General features: G+C 40.8%; 1 protein-coding gene across 3 annotated transcripts in view; it reads left to right on the forward strand.

Annotated features, from left to right (window-relative positions):
- The window catches only part of DCDC2 (doublecortin domain containing 2), a 141,615-nt gene that overhangs the window by 50,634 nt on the left and 72,325 nt on the right, over positions 1 to 18,656 (forward strand). For all 3 annotated transcript variants that reach the window (XM_069563829.1, XM_069563827.1, XM_069563830.1), the window contains exons 4-8: positions 162 to 238; positions 368 to 499; positions 3,428 to 3,574; positions 5,371 to 5,425; positions 14,732 to 14,891. In XM_069563829.1, coding sequence (XP_069419930.1) covers positions 162 to 238; positions 368 to 499; positions 3,428 to 3,574; positions 5,371 to 5,425; positions 14,732 to 14,891 — 571 coding nt within the window. The remainder of the gene's footprint in view (positions 1 to 161; positions 239 to 367; positions 500 to 3,427; positions 3,575 to 5,370; positions 5,426 to 14,731; positions 14,892 to 18,656) is intronic.

Raw genomic sequence — 18,656 nt, forward strand, 5'->3', positions numbered from 1 at the left:
AAGGTAAGCACAGAGGGTTTATATAAGTAGGGGGGGAAAAAAGCAAGGTTTTAACAAAGGCATCTCAGTTCTCAGCCAGCTTCCTGGAAACCTCTAGTTTTTCCTCATAGGAAAAAAACACTAACGTAAGTACAATGATTTCTATTTCTTTATTTTTAAAGGTAAAACCAGTAACCCACAGCAGGATCAATGTGTCATCTCGCTTTAGAAAACCACTTCTGGAACCCTGCACTATCTTGTAAGCTGGAATCCTTCATGTTTTGGGTCAAAATTAGTGTGGTGGTTTCCTTTTGGTTTGGGACTTCTTTTGTAGTTTAAAGGCATAACTGTGTCAAATGGTTTACCTCTGGCTTTGCCTTTTTTTCAGCTTAATTGCAAATGGAGACCTCATAAACCCGGCTTCTCGACTCCTCATTCCTAGAAAAGCCTTGAATCAGTGGGATCATGTACTGCAGATGGTCACGGAAAAGATAACTCTGAGGAGTGGGGCTGTCCACAGGTATGTCAGAGTAATCTTCTTGCAAGTGTATGGGATTCAGAATTATTGAGGATATTCCCATGAGGCCCTGGAGACACTGGTCCCTAGATCTGAATTTCAGGTCACTAGTTTGTCTCTATGTGCCTCAGTTTCTCTGTCTGTAAAATGAGCATATAATTATTCATCCCTTGTAGGGTTATTTTCCAGTTTATATTTTTGTTACTTTTTATGTTGCTTTTCTCATGCAGTTATGTTAAATTTTGATGCAGTCAAATTTTCAGGCTTTCATTATGATCATTAAGTTGTATGATTAACTTAGGTTCTCTTCACTCCTAGATTATAAAAAATTATCCCACATTTTCATCTTTCAAGTTTTAACTTTCGTTTAAACCTTTGATCCTTTTGGATTTTATTTTGGTATCAGGAGTAAAGGCAGATCTCAATAGTTATGTACTGATTTTTAAAAAAAAGATATATCATTTTGTCTTTTGACACATACACAGATGTAAACACACTCAATAAATGCTCTGAAGCATGCAAAGATATATAAACACAATTGCATGCCCAGATACACCTATTCATACGTATATTGATGTGAACAAATTGATAAATAGAAATAAAATACAGGCAAGGACAAACACAGAAATGAGAATATAGTTATATGTCCCCTGAACATGTGAATACTTGCAGAGGCTTAATTCTTTTTTTCTTTTTTAACTTTTAATTTTGTATTGGGTAGAGCCAACGAGCAATATTGTGATAGTTTCAGGTGACATCAAAGGAACTCAGCCATATAGAAACATGTATCCGTTCTCCCCAGCCTCGCCTCCCACCTAGGCTGCCACATAACATTGAGCAGAGTTCCATGTTGGAGAAGCTTACTTCTTAGTGTAATGCCGGACATGAGTGAGATTTGCATGTTGCTCACTTGGGACACCCCCACCCTCCCTTAACAGAACATGGTGGGTTAAAAATATCTGCTGGTGGTTTAGTTGCCAAGTCGTGTCTGACTCTTGCAACACTATGGACCAGCCCACCAGGCTCCTCTGTCCATGACATTCTCCAGCCAAGAAGACTGGAGTGGGTTGCCATTTCCTTCTCCAGGGAATCTTCCTGTCCTGGGAATTGAACCTTGGGTCTCTTGTATTGCAGGCAGATTCCTTACAACTGAGCTAAACAGAACATGAGTAATTCTTATGGTTGGACCATTCCTGGGCATCAGTATACATATCAAAACCATCCCACACAAATTCGTTCAACTCCCTGTTTATAATTCTCATGTTTTGTATCAAAGGAAGAAAGCAGGTCAGCAACAGTCGCATAAAAGAAGGCTAAGCTCACAGGCTAGAATTTATTCAGTGTCCTTTACCGGTCTGTAGAGAAAACCAGTCAAATCTTGGCTGTTGCCAGATCCACAACTTTGCTGTCTTTTAATTTCTAGCTGTAAAAGTTAATGATGGATTCAGATCTTCCTATTTTGAAGGTAAATGAGAGAAGAAGAACATATGGGTCTAGGCCTCCATCTAGGGGCTGGTTTCCAACAGGTGCTCCACCAGGGGCAGATTTACCAGTAAGGGCTGCTGGCAGTGTCCAGAGTCATAGGGATTAGAGGTGGCTACTACTCCCATCCCATGGGAAGAGGCCAAGGGTGCTGTTGACATCCTACAGTTCCCAGGACAGCCTCCCACCTCTCCTACAATTATCAGATCCAAAACATCAATAATGTCCAGAGGCCTTGGTCTAGGTCAAGGCAGGAAAGCCAGATTATCTGGGTTAAGTGTTGGTATTTAGACTTGTAGGGATAGAAGTGCGTTACTTTAGCATCTTCATACTAACTCAACACTAACACACTTTAGGGGGTTAAGTGGCTGCTTTTATTTTACTTCTTGACTTCATATGATATGGACTTTCACATAATCAGTAAATAAACAGACAGAGCAATGGATTTATTTTTTTCTTTGCAAATGTCACTACCCTTAATTTTGTGATATAAGAAGTCTGAGAACTTTTAAAATGATCATCTTAAAATCCTTCCAGTTCCTAACTCTTTGTTTATCACCTTCAAAAACATGCATTGTCTTCTTTGTGGCACGGTTTTCTAAGCTGTCTGTTTTTTTCTTACTCTTTAAACAAACTGTGTGGACACTTTAAATTGTCTAGCAAGATTATCACTGTTCTCTTAATAAGTAACACATTGTAGTTTGCAGCAACAGTTTTACAGTAAAGGGAGGTTCTTGTGAAATCCTTTGATTCTGGGAAGATGACGGAAGGCAAAAAAAGAGAAGCATGCACGCTATGCAGTTCTGCATCATTAATGCTGGCAATGGGTTCTTTTACCTCCTGCCCTCGCACCGCTTGTTTTCTGACCTAGTTCTGTATGTTTCTATGTAAAATTCTGTCTGATGGCTGCTCTTGGATGTTAACCTAAACAGTGCATTAAGAAAATAAATTTTCTAAGTGCTCACAGAATATAAAGAGAAGAATCAACCTTCAGTGGAAGCCAAGCTTCATTTAAAGTATGACATTCTCGAAATAGCAACCCACTCCAGTATTCTTGCCTGGAGAATTTCATGGACAGAGGAGCCTGGCAGGCTACAGTCCATGGGGTTGCAAAAGAGTCGGACATGACCGAGCATGCGCACACACACACACACACACACACACACACACACACGCATTCTCTACAAGTTAATTCTCTCCCTCTAAGCTCTAAATATGGCAGCAATAGGGGATCCTTATGTTAGACTGTCAGGTTTCTGTACAGCTAGACCGTAATTGCATCTGCACTGGTACTTAGCTGAGTCTTAAGACTTTGAGACATTTATAATTCAGTGTTTAGCATAGTATCAAATGAGCCAATTTAGGAATAGAGTTTTTAATTGACTGTGATTTTAGCGGTTCTTGAAATGCTTGTTAACATTTGAATTGCTGGCATTCATATTTTGGCAGACTCTACACTTTAGAAGGAAAACTGGTTGAGAGTGGGGCAGAGCTGGAGAATGGGCAGTTTTATGTGGCTGTCGGCAGAGATAAATTTAAGAAGTTGCCTTACAGTGAATTACTTTTTGACAAGTCGACGATGAGAAAGTCTTACGGGTACGTTTGCATCCTCACTCATGTCTCATAGTTTAGTTATCACTTGAAATAGCATTGAATCTTATGCTGTTTTTTAGAATCTTGTTTATCGGTTAGAAAGGAAAGGATGTCCAATACATGTTGATCACTATTCATTTTGCTGTGATTGGAGGTTGAGAACTATTGCATAAAAATATAATATTGAGGAATCTGTGATAGACTATATAGTAGTTTATAGCCATTCACTTATGAATTTATAATAAATATAAAGATTTTTTTTGTGTGTGAAAAAGGTACAGGGCAGTGAGCTTCTCTACAACATATGCTTTTAGAAGTCTTAAAAATGTTAACTTTATTGAATAATTTTTCAGTTGATGCGTAGAGAAATATCTACAGGTGGTTAAGAAATAATATTTTCTACTTAAAAATAATAATGGTAAAATACAGAAATTATATTTCTTTTATACAAATAAGTCGAGCGCTGGGTGTATAGTTATTTCAGGCAAAATTTTAAGGGTTACCCTTATAATTGCACACAGTGCACAGAGAACCCTTTTGCTCTATGAGATGTCGTACATTTGTGAAGAATGCTTTCTTTCAGCCCAGCAGGTGGACTGCCCAGGCATGCGTTTGCATGAAGAGCCTCAGCCCCTGCTTGCAGGGACCCTTGGGCTTGCTCATGGTGCCCTGCGGTCCATCGCCGCTGCTTTTCCATGTCTACTTGGCTGGAAAACTGACTTTGTGTAGTTGCTCCTAATCGGATGGGTGACATGTGACAGAGATAGAGCAGCATGTCACCAGTGTGTTCTCCATCGATTTGTCATCCCGTGTAGCTTGATGGAGAGACTAATCAAGGGTTTCTCAATATGAAATAGGTGGAATGGAATTTCAAGGGTGGTGTTTGAAGTATCGCAAAGAGCACATTGCTTTCTAGCACTTTAGAACTATTTACCAGACTTACTGCCAACCATCCTTACCCATCCATGAGGTCAAGTACTTCACAGCATTGCTCTGAGAAGCAGCGCGGGGTTAGACTGCTATGGGTTGCAGTACGCACCGCAGTGAGAGCTTGTGCTTGTACGTGATGGTGGTGAGAAAACTTGCTCACGGGGGCCTTTCTCAGGCAGGTCAGTGAAGTTTGCCTTTACCTCTGTGGCTTCTTATTTTCAGAGAGGTTCAGCTGGGTTTTGACCTGGATCTTTTCCTATAAAAAGACATCTGGGAAATACTTAGGGCCAAAGAGCAGTTTTTAAATTTTTTGGTGAGAATGACTGGTTTAGAAACTCCCTGAATATAAATGCCAGTGTTTTACCATTCTGTGCTTCTACCAGATATGATAGACATGATAAAAAAATTTAAAAAAACTTTATCATTTTTAGTTTTGAGCACAATCTGGCAAAATCGTCACTCAGCTTGGGAGATGCCTTTTTTTTTTAAAAAATTTGAAATGCAAATAAAAAATTTAGGGATTTTATTTTAAGTGGTATGAAAAAGTTAAAGGTGGTACTAAATTTATTTGTAAGTATCAACTAAAATGCTATACAAGAAAACATTAAGAATCTTTTGGACAGCGGAAACTAACACAACATTGTAAAGCAATTATATTCCAATTAAAAAAATAATCTTTTGGAATGGAATTTGGAAATGTTTTGGTGGTCTTTGTGAAACTGGGAAAGTCAGTGGTACTTTTTGTGGAACACTGATGTCTATAAATAGTTGAGTTCCAGGTCGGGGTGACAAACAGAGGTTAATTATCTTGCTTTGTAAATTATTTGTGAATAATATTCAGATTTCTAAATTGTAATTTGTTTTTACAGGCAGAAAACCTCCTCACTACCTCCAATTGTAGGATCCAGAAAGTCTAAAGGCAGTGTGAGTATCGTATACTTTGCTCATTAATGTTCTGTTTTTCTGTACCGTAACAGAGAGGCTGTCTGTTGGGTTTCAATTAAATTCGAAGAAATAAAATGTAGCCACCTTATAGTAGATAAGCAATTATGTGAAACAACATTAGAACATTAATGTTACAACTAAGTTTCTAGAGGAGAGCCAATATTTTTTAAATATGGATTTCAAAAGAGATTATTTTTTTCCTAATATATAGACTTGATAAAATTTATACCAACTTGAAATCTAGGCAATAATGCATAAATGAGAAGAAATGCTGTTTTAGGTCACATCACTGGTCTGCCCAGCGCTGTTTTCTATCACTGACAAAGACTAAAAAGAAAATGTATGTAACAGAATGGCAATCCTCAGTTATATTTTTAAAAAAGATTGAGAATCACTCTAAATAGTTAGCTCCTTATCAGAATCTTTTTCATCCACCATTCATTCATTTATTTGTTACTTCAGCATCATCTATTGAATACCCATTACGTGGGAACTGTGACAAGCATTTAGTAGGTAACTTCTTAACCTGTTTGTGTGTTTTGTCTGTACCCCCTCATGAGGATGAGCTTCATGTCCTGCTGGAGTATTGCGTTGACAGGTCTTCTTAGCTGAAACTTCTCTTTCTGCTCTTTTGGTTGAATTTCCTGACCTGTAGAGGTCAGAATTGATCTGATATTCTCCCTTTCTGAATTAAATAAGCAGAACTCTTAACTGGCGTCTTGTAAAATAAGTGGCTGCTGGACAATGATATTGTCTCCTAATGATGAGTTAGATATTTCTTCCCCTCCCCTTTTTTCTGTAACATTGTGTGAAATTCTTGAAAAAAAGTTTTTTTTGTGTGTGAAGAAATAGTGCTGACCTTGGTCAAGTTTCTGAGCTTGGATGCCTGAGAAAATGGTGGTACTATAGCTAATTAGAGGGCAGCTGAGGAAAGAATCACCTGCTTAATTTCTAATGCATTGAGTTGTCAGTGTCTTCATGGAGTCTAGCTGCAGACTGTTCAGCAAGCATTTGTAAATGGCAGAGACTGAGGACATCAGATGAGAATTTGCAAGTTCATCCACGGGACGGTCATAGTTGAAGAGCAGAGGCGTGTCATGGTGACGTCCTTTCCTCACACTCATCACAGCCTGGCGAGGAGCTGGCTTCATCACACTGTTGAGTGGGAGGATGGGGAGGTGGCAATAGAGGGGGTTGGGGGCACAGCTTACAGTGAGAGCCGCAGAGTACCCATAACTTCATGAATATGGAGAGCAAGGGGAGAGAGAGTGTTCCAGTAACTGAAAAATATATTGTAACCATCATAAAGCTAAATGTGTGCTTGCATACTAAATCAGTTGTATCTGACTCTCTGCGACCCTATGGACAGTAGCCCGCCAGGCTCCTGTGTCCATGGATTCTCCAGGCAAGAATACTGGAGTGGGTTGCCGTGCCTTCCTCCAGGAGACCTTCCCGTCACAGGGAGCGAACCCGTGTCTCTTAGTTTTCCGCACTGGCAGGCGAGTTCTTTAGCACTAGCACCACCTGGGAAGCCGTAAAGCTAAATAAAGTCCAGGAATTTAGATTTGGGAGACTACCCTTCTTTTCTTCAGGACTATGGAGAGGAATCTCTTCCATGTACCATGCACAGAGGAGCTCATTAACCCTCACAGTGTAGCTGGAAAGGTGATGGTTAAACAGAGACCAAGTGTAGTTGAATAACTGACTCAGATCACAGGAAAGTTCATGTCAGAACCAAGATTAGGACTCAGGTCTTTACATTCACAGTGACTGAACTTTGAGATTAGGTGCCAATTATTCTTCTGAAATTTAGAATGATTTTTTAAAATTAAAAATGTGTTTCCAATTTTCAGATCCATACACAGGAGGCACGTGTGTACCTCTTCTTGATCACTTGTTTGGAAGTTCTTTCGAATCTGTGCTGTGAATACTGGGTCATCTAATGATGACCGGCTATGTCTTCCGTGTGTCTGGCCTAGAACTAAGCCCCAGGAAGATAGTATTGAGCAAAAAGACACAACACTCACTCTTAGCTCTGTCCTACTCAAGGAGACAAAGTTATACAAATGATACCACAAAGCAGTGTATAATTGCAAAGTGTGATTAAAATGAGAGAAAAGGATAGAACGATATGCAGGAAAATAAAAGGAGAATTTATTTTATTTTATTTTATTTTTTTCTTGTTGTTTTTAAAAAGGAGAATTTAGATATGTGTGTCAGGAAAAGGTCTCTTTAAGGAAGGGACCTTTAAGGACTCAAAGTTATGTTTTGAGATGAGTTTCTATCTCGTACACAAGCAAAGACCCAATGTTATATTGCCATGCTCTGATTTAGAATAACACAGTGATAGTAGAGTCTGTCTCTTTTCTCACAATGCTTTCTCACGAAGCATTCTGTAGATTCATCAAGCATTCTGTCCATTTATCCGGTCATCCAGCCATCCATCCAACACATGTTTAACAAGCACCTACTGAGTGCCAGGAATCCCTTCAAGCAGCTGGCAGAGTGGTGACAAGCGTTCAGACCGCACGGAACTTTTATTCTAGTGCCTGTATGTGTGTGGGGCGGGGAGGGGTGGGAAGAATGGGGGTAGACAGACTATCAGTGTCTAAACAAATATATAATTTCAGGTGGTGATCAGTGCCATGAGGACAATAAAATGTGGCAGAGCATTTGCTGATATAAAATGCTCTGAGACTGAGACTTTAATGAGGTAAAGCAGCCAGCCATACAAGGTGGGGGCAGGGGAGAAAGAGCCTCCATAGCAGGCCCTCAGGAAAGAGCTTGGCATAAAGAAAGGGGACAGAAAGAAGGCTGGGGTGGTCTGTGATGAGATTGGAGAGGCAGGCAGGGCCCAGTGGTGCAGGCCGTGTGTGAAGTTTGGATTTGATTCCTTACCATTTGAGGGGCAGAGGAACGGAGTGATAGCATTTGATTTCTGTTTTTGAAAGATCATTCTGGCTGTGGTGTCTGCAGAGAAGTGGGTGGGGCAAGAATAGAAGCAGGAGGCAGTGGGACGGCTGGAGTCCTGAGTGATGCAGGCGACTGGGACAGAAGGCAGCGGGGGATTATTGTATGTTGTCACTGATGGCTGCATTCATCCAGTAGCCATTTATTGAGTCCATATTATGTTCCGAGCACTAGGAGAAGGGGGACGACAGAAGATGAGATGGTTGGATGGCATCACCGACTCGGTGGACATGAGTTTGAGTAAAATCTGGGAGTTGCGTGATGGACAGGGAGGCCTGGCGTACTGTGGTCCATAGGGTTGCAAAGAGTTGGATATGACTGAGTGACTGAACTGAACTGAACTGTTTTAGTGCTTGTGGGGAAGGGGAGGCAGAGATTCCAGAGAAAACCATAAATGTCTGAAGCCTCCATTCTGGAGGAGGAAAAAGACAAACTAATACACAGTTGGTATTAATCAGGGATAAACTTGAAGAAACATGTATCAGGATATGGGGGGAGAAAGTTAGAGAGGGTGCAGTACCCCCTGGGTGGCCAGGGTGGGCCTCTTGTAGGAGATTATATTCAGCAGAGGGGCATAATCCTCTGGGCACACAGTGAGGTTCCACGAAACCTATCTAGTGGATTTGTGAGTGACTGGCCGTGAACCACACGGAGAGAATATTCTACATCGGGCATTCCAAAGTCACAAACTCACGAACTTTTTAAGGGAAGGATCAGTTTGCTCCTTTCGTTTAACTAATTGGTTCCCTGGAGAATGTACATATTTTCAAGATCCTTAACCACTTGGCATGGAGTTGGGGTGAGTGTGAGTGAAGGGGACGATGGGTGAGCTGGCTTACAACTTAAGGAGCTACTTACTGTTCAGTTCAAGGGAAGGCATCCCTGAAATCGTGATGCAAATCAAAGGGGACCCAGAGTTGGACTTTTAGGAATTCTTTTCTCCACAAGCTTTCTAGGAATGGCTGTATTGCATAAGGAAGGGAAGTGTGGGTGGGAGCCTGATAGAGCTTAAAAAAGAGAGAGAGAAAGCTGCTACACTCTCCATAGAGGACCTGCTGTGCAGAAGTGATGGGTCAGCAAGGCCCCACCCACCCTTGTGGAAGGAAGTGTAGGTAATAGGGTTTGGGGTAAAGGTGAGGAGGTTCGGTGGCGGGGTCCAGCAACCCTTTCAAAACAGCCAGGCAATGCCCTGTGCAAAGCAGGAAAAGACCAGAAGTCACCACTCATACAGACGCGGGGGGTCACAGAAACAAGTACTTTGAGATTCTAGCCTGGAAAACAAAAGGAAGCAATAAGGGAATCCTCTGAAGTTGTATTAAGTTTGAAAAATTAACCCACCAGAGGGAGGGTGTCTCTAGGTGTGAGGTTTCAGCGCACAGAGTCCAAGCGCCCTCTAGTGGAAGAGACATAAAATCAGGGACATGCTTGAAAGTTGGAGCCAAAGACTACCTTACATTGTCGTCTGCTGCCGCTGCTGCTGCTGCTGCTGCTGCGTCGCTTCAGTCGTGTCCGACTCTGTGCGACCCCATAGACGGCAGCCCACCAGGCTCCCCCGTCCCTGGGATTCTCCAGGCAAGAACACTGGAGTGGGTTGCCATTTCCTTCTCCAATGCATGAAAGTGAAAAGTGAAAGTGAAGTTGCTCAGTCGTGCCCGACCCTCAGCGACCCCATGGACTGCAGCCTTCCAGGCTCCTCTGTCTATGGGATTTTCCAGGCAAGAGTACTGGAGTGGGGTGCCATTGCCTTCTCCGTACGTTGTTCTCAGTTGTCCTTAATTCCCAAGTGGCTAATACATCTTGTGATCAACAATTTACAGATTCAAATATGGCAATTGCTCAGGTTTTGGTGAGAAAACATGATTATCCATGTATCACAAAGTCACAGGTCGATTCTGAAGTTTCCAGAACTCCATTTTGCCTTTTGGGAACCTGTGTCCAGTTTGGATAAAAAGATTTCTCACACTTCCCATCAGCAAATACACAGAGAAACACTAGCCTGAGTCTGAGTGTGGTCCCCTGCTCACAAGGTCTCCTGGATGCTCCGCTGAAATACACACGCTGTGAGTGCTGCTGTGTGCGGCAAATCCCTCACAAAATCACTTTACGAGGGATTTTGTGATGCATTATGGCTTTTGTGTCTTTGGCACATGTTCATGAAGGCTTAAAGTGAGTTTACCGTGGTAATGACAGAAACCTGAGTTGACTGGATCTTGTTGGGAAGAGCCTAGGGAATTATCCAAAACAGTCCCAATTTGAGTAGAGCAAGGGGGTGATCAAAGGGCTCTTTTTAGTTTTCTGTTGGTCTGAGCCAGAGGTTTGCTATTTCTATCAGGTATTTTGATATGTGTGTGAGGGGAAAAACAGGACAGTGCTTGAGTGATCACATAGGGTCTAGTGTTTGCATGGGATGCCCTGTAAAATGAGGCTGCTGCTTGATTTCTTCCACTTAGAGATAAAATCGTAATCTATTACTTCCAGGTGACTTTTTAAGGGAATCAAACCATATGATAGCTGTTTCTAGTCCCTTGGGAACTAGCAAGTGTCAGTGTAGCAGAAAAGTCAAAACTGGGTAACTTTGAGAAAGTTAATTCCTTTATCTGAAAAAATGCCTATCTATGCATTTGGTAAATATTTGTGTTTATGAGTATTTCACACACAAGCTACTCAGTAATGTTATCTTATCAACTGACATAGCAGTATGAGATGACAATCTTATTCCCTATGCCCCATAAATAGCAATGACTACCCCATTTATGAGTCATATGTAGAAGTCTCAAAAAAGAAAGGAAGATCCCTCTTCTATTCCTCTGCCCTTCCCTGTCTCTATATAATTTGTCTATGTATTATCTATAATTTATATAATGAACTATGTAAATAGATAAGTATATAATTTATACTATATAATTTATTTGTATTTGTATTTATTGAACATGTTTTTACTTTTTAGATGCATCTGGTTTTCTTTTTTTATTGTATATCGGCGTATAGTTGATTTACAGTGTTGTGTTAGATTTAGGTATAGCAAAGTGATTCAGTTATATACATATATCCATTTTTTTCAGATTCTTTTCCCACTTAGATTATGACAGAATATTGAGTAGAGTTCCTGGTGCTATACAACGTGCTTTCTTTTTAAAATAGAAAACATCTGACTTCTTACCCGTTTTCTAATTACAAAGCAATTATTTTTTTCTAAGTTTAATTTGTGTTGTGTTAGTCACTCAGTCGTATCTGACTCTTTGCAACCTCATAGGCTGTAAACCCTCCAGGCTCCCCTGTCCATAGAATTTTCCAGACGAGAATCCTGGAGTGGGTTGCCATTCCCTCCTCCAGGGGATCTTCCCCACCCAGGGATCGAACCTGGGTCTCATGCATTGCAGGCAGATTCTTTACTGCCTGAGCTACCAGGGAAGCTAAGTTTAGTTTAGTTCTTGTCAAGTGCCCGGCAATTAGTCATTAATCAGTATTTGAATGCATGAGTGTCCATTACCAAAGCTATGCCTCATATAGTTATTGGAATCAACTAGTCTTTCTTGATGCTCCAAAATCGGTCTTTTGAGTGTCCCTGGCAACCCAGTCCAGTACTCTTGCCTGGAAAATCCCATAGACTGAGAAGCCTGGTAGGCGACAGTCCATGGGGTCGCAAAGAGTCGGACACGACTGAGTGACTTCACTTTCACTTTCATCAGAAACGCAGTAAATCAGAACTTCTTGTACATTCAGCAAGAGAGTTGATGCTTAAAATCATGTGAATTCTCAGTCTCCCCAGGATGCAGTGTCTGCTTCTCCCTTGTTTTACCCCTTTTGAAGAAAAAAACAACAACCAGAAAAAACCCTGTCATGATGAGATCCAGAGTTTTGCTTTCTTTGTTTCATTTTAGTCCTGATAAATTGAACAGCATCCCTGAACATTCTAGTAGGCTTGCTAGAAGGGTTACTCCTCTCATTCAAGGCTTTTAAAGTTTTAGAATCTTGAGATGAATAGACTAATTTGAAAATAGACTAGAATGTGAGACCAGGCTGATGGTTCCTTCTCATATGATGGTTTTGGAATCTTCACTGTAATCACATTAGCCATTTCTCCTGCCTGGCAGTTTATGGCTTTGCAAGAAATAATCATTGAAGAAAAGGAAAGAAAAAAGACGTCAACTCTGGTTGCAGTTAATGCAATAATTAAGTGGAAACTGTATGTTTAAATTGCAGTTGGAATAGGAAATTAAATTATGCAAAAAAGTGTTATAGATTTGGACAAGTTTTCATACTGTTAATAAATCTATGCATAATTCGTTTTCTTGTAGGCTATGACAAAATAGCATAAATAACTTCATTTGTAAAGCTGTGAAATTTTCTATTCTTAATTGGCTGATAGCTAAAGCTATTTAAACACTTCTGGATGACTGAATATCTAAATGTTTGAAATGAGCAGTTATAATAGGTTTCTAGGCAGATTTGTTTATTTAACATTACTACATTTATTTTCAGATACTAGCATAGTACAGATGTTGCATAAAATTGCACCCAATATGGTGTAAATTTGATATGATTTTTAAGAAAAAGATAGTAACTCTCTGCTCTTGGAGGAAGCCCTCTGATAGTCCTTGAATAAAACTACATGCCAGACACTGTTTTTTTTTTTTTTTTTTTAGTTGGTAAGTCGTGTTCAACTCCTTTGCAAACCCATGGACTGTAGTCTGCCAGGCTTCTCTGTCCTCGGATTTCCCAAACAAGAATTCTGGAATGGGCTGCCATTTCCTTCTCCAGGGGATCTTCCCTATCCAAGCATCAAACTCACGTCTCTTGCATTGCAGGCAGATTCTTTACCACCAAGCCACAAGGGAGGCCCGCCAGGCACTATACCAGTTACTTTATAAATGTTACCATTTCATTTCATGTAAGAGACCTAACAGCAGGCACATTAACCCCATTCAATTGATAAGGGGTCCGTGGGGTTGCAAAGAGTCAGACACGACTGAGCGACTGAACTGAACTCAACTGAACTGATAAGGAAATAGGTTCCAAGAAGGTAGGAACTAGTTACCTCATGGTCCCATTGGTGCTTGGTGGCAGTGCAGTGACTCTGAGTCAGGGTCTCTAAAACTCACATTATTTCTGCTACCTGCAGCCTCACACCTCACACACTCGGGTAGGTGCAGCACCTGAGTGTCCTAAGGCCAAGGCTGTCTTGTTAGGAGGGAATTTCTTGCACTGAGAATCAGCACAGCTGTTCCCTGGGTACAGGGGCCACCACGGTAGTGGCTCTTAAGCGGCTCCCCAGGAACTGTACGTGCGCCCACCACAGCAGCCGCTGAGCTCAACCTCACCTTCATGCTGGGAAGCCCCCTTTTCAGAGGCAAGGTCTTCATTTTGAGATGCACGTGGGAATCAGAGGCAACCACCATAGGTGTGGTCAGCGGGGTTGTCTTGCAGGAATGGTGGCGGGGGGTATGTCGTCTTGAGCTGCTTGTGTCTATGTTGCTCTGGATTTGTGATTCATAGAGATGGTGGATGTCACCAACAGATGAGTCAGTATTGCAGGTTTTCTTTAAGCACAGTGCGCACCTGCTTGTATGATGATACCTGTGTGCTCACTGTGACAACTCGTTAAGAAGGTATTTCTCGATTAGCTGATCAAACTGGGTTTTGTCATCATTCCTCATCCAGTAGTTATCTGCTGATTCTTCTGAAAGGTGCAGGAGGAAGAGGATGGTTGAGACAGCGGACTGGCTCTGGTCCTCGCTGGCTATATGACCTTGGCCAGGCTTAACCTCTAAGCCTCATTTGCTTGTCTATACGATGGGGCAATAACAGTACCTGTTTCTCAGGGTATAAGGACTGAGTGAGACAGTTTCATAGCAACACCTGGTCCATATCAATACTCAGCAGTTGTCAAGTGCTATTACTTGTTTAAAAATATTTTTTGATGTGGACCGTTTTTAAAAGTCTTTCACATTTATTGCAATATTGCTTCTGTTTTATGTTTTTTTTGTTTTGTTTTTTTTTTTTTTTTACTGCAAAGCATGTGAGAGATTAGCTCCCTGATCAGGGATTGCATCTGTACACCCTGCATTGGAAGGAGAAGTTATAACCCCTGGACTGCCAGGGAAGTCCCTCAAGTGCTATTATTTTTATTCTCCTTCCCCTGGTAGACCCTTCCTCTGCCACTGGGAAGAATTTAATGTAGGTAATGGACAGAAGCAGAATCGGCACAGAACGCCCACCGCTGGCCCCTGCCCCCTTTTATCACGTTAGTGACTTGTACTTGTCACTCAAGGTGTTCATCAGCCAATAGTTAAGAGTTAATCTTTTGCCACGTAGGGAAATGATCGCCAGTCTAAGTCGACAGTTGGATCCAGTGACAACTCGTCTCCTCAGCCCCCAAAGAGGAAAGGGAAAAAAGATGCGAATTCAGAAAAACCCACGAAAGGGAAACAAAATGCCAAGTTAAAGAGTTCACCACAAACAATCCCAAACAGTGGTAAGTTTGTTATTATTATTATATTGTTATTACTGATGATCATTATTTTAAGGTTGTGATAGAGTTTTAATTTGTAAGTAGATCTGTTTGTTTTCCTGGACTCACATAGTATTTGTCACTTATGAGAGTTTTCAAAGAAGACTTTCTGTGTATGAGAGATTGCTGGTGTTTTTCACGCTTAATTTCTAGTTGTAATTAGCAATTGTGCTATGAGGATATGCTTCAAGAGAAAATATTTCTTGAGTGTTCTTATTGAGAAAGGTAAATTTTACCATCCTGTGTTCCAGCTAAAAATGCTTGATTACCATTTTTACCACCTACTTGTGATCTCTCTTATTTCTGTGTCTACAGCTCTTGTTCACATTTATTACTAACTGCTTTTAGTCACAGATCACTTTTTCAAAAAGATGTTTCACTGATATCCAAGAGAACACCCACACAACTTTACCAATAATGGTATGTACTGAATTATTAATAGTTACATACCTTGCATTACCAGGTGAGAGACAGTATAAAATAATTTAAAGCATTTTGCATTAATACAAGATTATAGGATAAAAGTGTGATAAACTAGGGCTTCCCTGGTGGCTCAGCTGGTAAAGAATCCACCTGCAGTGTATGAGACCTGGGTTCGATTCCTGGGTTGGGAAGATCCCCTGGAGAAGGGTATGGCTACCCACTCTAGTATTCTGGCCTGGAGTATTCCATGGTCTGTATAATCCATGGGGTTGACTAAAGAGGCATGCTGTCAGAATTGTGACCTTTTCACGTTAGCTTTTTATAAAGATAGGCTCTTTTTGGTTTCACTCCAAGCGTGGTCTCAGTTGGGTGAAGACATGAGTGTGGGGTGATCCTGTGGGCAGCTGGGCTGGCTGGGACACGGCTGGAGGAGTGACTGCTTCTCCCTCCCCCTGGGATCCACTCACCTCTGCAGGAAGACATGCTGGGCTGCTCTGAAAAAGGGGTGAATGGGATCAAGGTTCAGATTCATGGCCAGAGCTCTGTCTTCCTCCTGAGAGCTCCAGCTCATTTCAAAGTCCATACAAAGCGTCACATTAGAATCACAGCTCACATGGGGTTCACAGCTAAGGAGACAGCACAAATTTGTGTGAGGGCTTAGAAGATGCTGCTCAGATGGTTACAGGGTCAGAAGAGAGACGTGCAAGACGAAGTTAAAAGAGCAGGTGAAATGAAGGAGTCGATTCCACAAGAAGAAAGTGGAGGGGGCTTAAGGTTTCAAAGATTTAAATGATAATTAGCTGGAAGCCCAGAGTCCTAGATTCTTGTCCCAGTTCTGCTCTTGACTTTGGGCAAGTTATTTAACTTTCTTTGGCCCCATTAGCTTTCTGCAACATGTGGGTTCATATAAAGATTTATCTTTATAGTTTTAATTTTATCTTTAAGTTTGTTCAGTCCTTTCCAGTGACCATGAAATGTGGAAGCCAGGATAAAATGTAGTCAATGGATGTTTCATGAATGCTTGTTGTATGGAAAAAGTGAAAGTGTTAGTTGCTCAGTCGTGTCTGACTCTTTGAGACCCCGTGGACTGTAGCCTGCCAGGCTCCTCTGTCCATGGAATTCTCCAGGCAAAAATACTGGAGTGGGGTTGCCATTCCCTTCTCCAGGAAATCTTCCTGACCCAGGGATTGAATCCAGGTCTCCTTCATTCCAGGCAGATTCTTTACCATTGTTGTATGGCAGGCATCAAAGGAAAAAGCTAGCCTGAAAAAGCATGCCTTACATGTGAACATTAAAAATAATAGAGGGTTTATTTTAATCAGTATATATGAGACTGCAAAACCATCAAGGCCATGGGATATGTCTTACTAGTTTATTTTTTTCAATCCCCAATAACTAGGTCTGAGAGATGAGACACTTAATAGATACTGGTGAATGAATGATGGAAGTTACAAAATAGATGTCTCTGTAATATTTTAAAACCCACTAAGAAACAAGACTCATGTTAAACTTTTCATGAATCATTTTCGATTAAAGGCTTCCATGAAATGTTACTTGCTTATTTTCTGTGTGGCTCTTAGTAGCTTATGAAAATCCTAGGTCCTACTCTCATTTTATTTTTTGAAAATCTTTAGATTTAGCAGTTTTCCCTCAAGAGAGAGGGGACCATCATCTCTTCAGGTTATTTCACTCATGGAAATATGGAAACACAAGAAGCTGAATCAGCATTTCCATGTTTTACAGGAAAGTAACCATTATTAAAAAGTCAAACTATCAGTGTTTTTGCCTTTGTTTTCATAGTTTTCTCTTTTTTTAAAGATTTTTTCCCCCCATATTTTCAAGGATCTCTTTAAAAGATTTGTTGTTGATGTGGGCCATTTTTAAAGTATTTATTGAATTTGTTATAATATTGCTTCTGTTTTGAGTTTTTTTTAGTGTTTTGGCTGCGAGGCTTGTAGGCTGTTAGCTCTCCGACCAGGGATCAAACCCGTACCTGCTGCTTTGGAAAGCAAAGTCTTAACCGCTAGACCGCCGGGGAAGGCCCCACAAATAGTTTTCAACAATAGTTTTATCTGTGGGAGTGAAACTGACCAAAACATGTTGAACATGAAAACAAGTCACATTTTTAAAGTGCTAAGAAAAGGCAGAAGACCTCAGCTATTCTTCCCCAGTCTTCAGAGAATCTGCACTGGTTTTAATTGCCCACGTTAAGTGTACATTTTGCAATGTGGTTTTATAATGTGTAGATAGTAGGTTTTCACTGCTGTATCTCGGTGTTACATAAGACAATGGCTGGTGTCTTTTAAATGAAGGTTTGGGGAATTTTTGTTCCCAGTAAGAGGCTTTTGGGCTTCCCAGGTAGTGCTAGTGGTAGAGAACCTGCCTGCCAGTGCAGGAGACGTAAGAGACGCAGGTTTGATCCCTGGGTCAGGGAGATCCCCTGGAGAAGGAAATGGCAATCCACTCCAGTATTCTTGCCTGGAGAATTCCATGGATAGAGGAACCTGGCGGGCTACAGTCCATGGGGTCGCAGAGTCGGACCCGACTGAAGCAACTTAGCCCGTACATGTGCACAAGAGGCCTATACCGTGGATTTAGAAGCATATACAGGAGTTTAGATGAAGCATCTTGTATCTTTTCATCTTGATAGAAAGAACATATGACCTGGAAAATGAGTCTTGGCTTCCAAAACAATTTTCCCAGGGAAAATGAAAAAAAGCTTTTGTACCATTTATGAGATTAAATCATCATTTGATAAGTTTAAGGATATTAGCTTAAATCCCTACTTTTGAAAATTGAGCCATTTCTCCTTATCAGATCTCCCTCCAGATGTCTTTGGCTTTAGGAGATTTTCTAGGTTATATTAGCAAAAGTATTGGTCTTTATTTCTCTCTCTCTCTCTCTTTTTCCTCTTTCAATCTCCAAATTCAGTTATTATTGCAGTTGCTTTTTGCTTTAATAGCATCTGTTTTAGTAATTAGAACCAAGTGTGTGATTTTGGACATTTGTGCCTCCAGAGGGCTCTTATTCTTTAGGAAGGGAAAAGCAATAAAAACTTGAAACAAAATGAAAGGGAAGGTATATAGAGAGCCAAGATAATGAGCCAAAAATGCAGGAAATTAATACTGCATTGCATATTTGAAAGTTGCTAAGAGGGTAGATCTTAAAAGTTATTACAAGAATAAAAATTTTGTAACCATGAATGGGGACAGATTTTGACTAGACTTATTGTGATGATCAATTCTCAATATATACAAATATCACATCAAAGAATGCAAGAATTCTATTTTAGGGATGAGACAGTTT

This window comes from Ovis canadensis, chromosome 20 (assembly GCF_042477335.2).
Source record: "Ovis canadensis isolate MfBH-ARS-UI-01 breed Bighorn chromosome 20, ARS-UI_OviCan_v2, whole genome shotgun sequence".
NCBI lineage: Eukaryota > Metazoa > Chordata > Mammalia > Artiodactyla > Bovidae > Ovis > Ovis canadensis.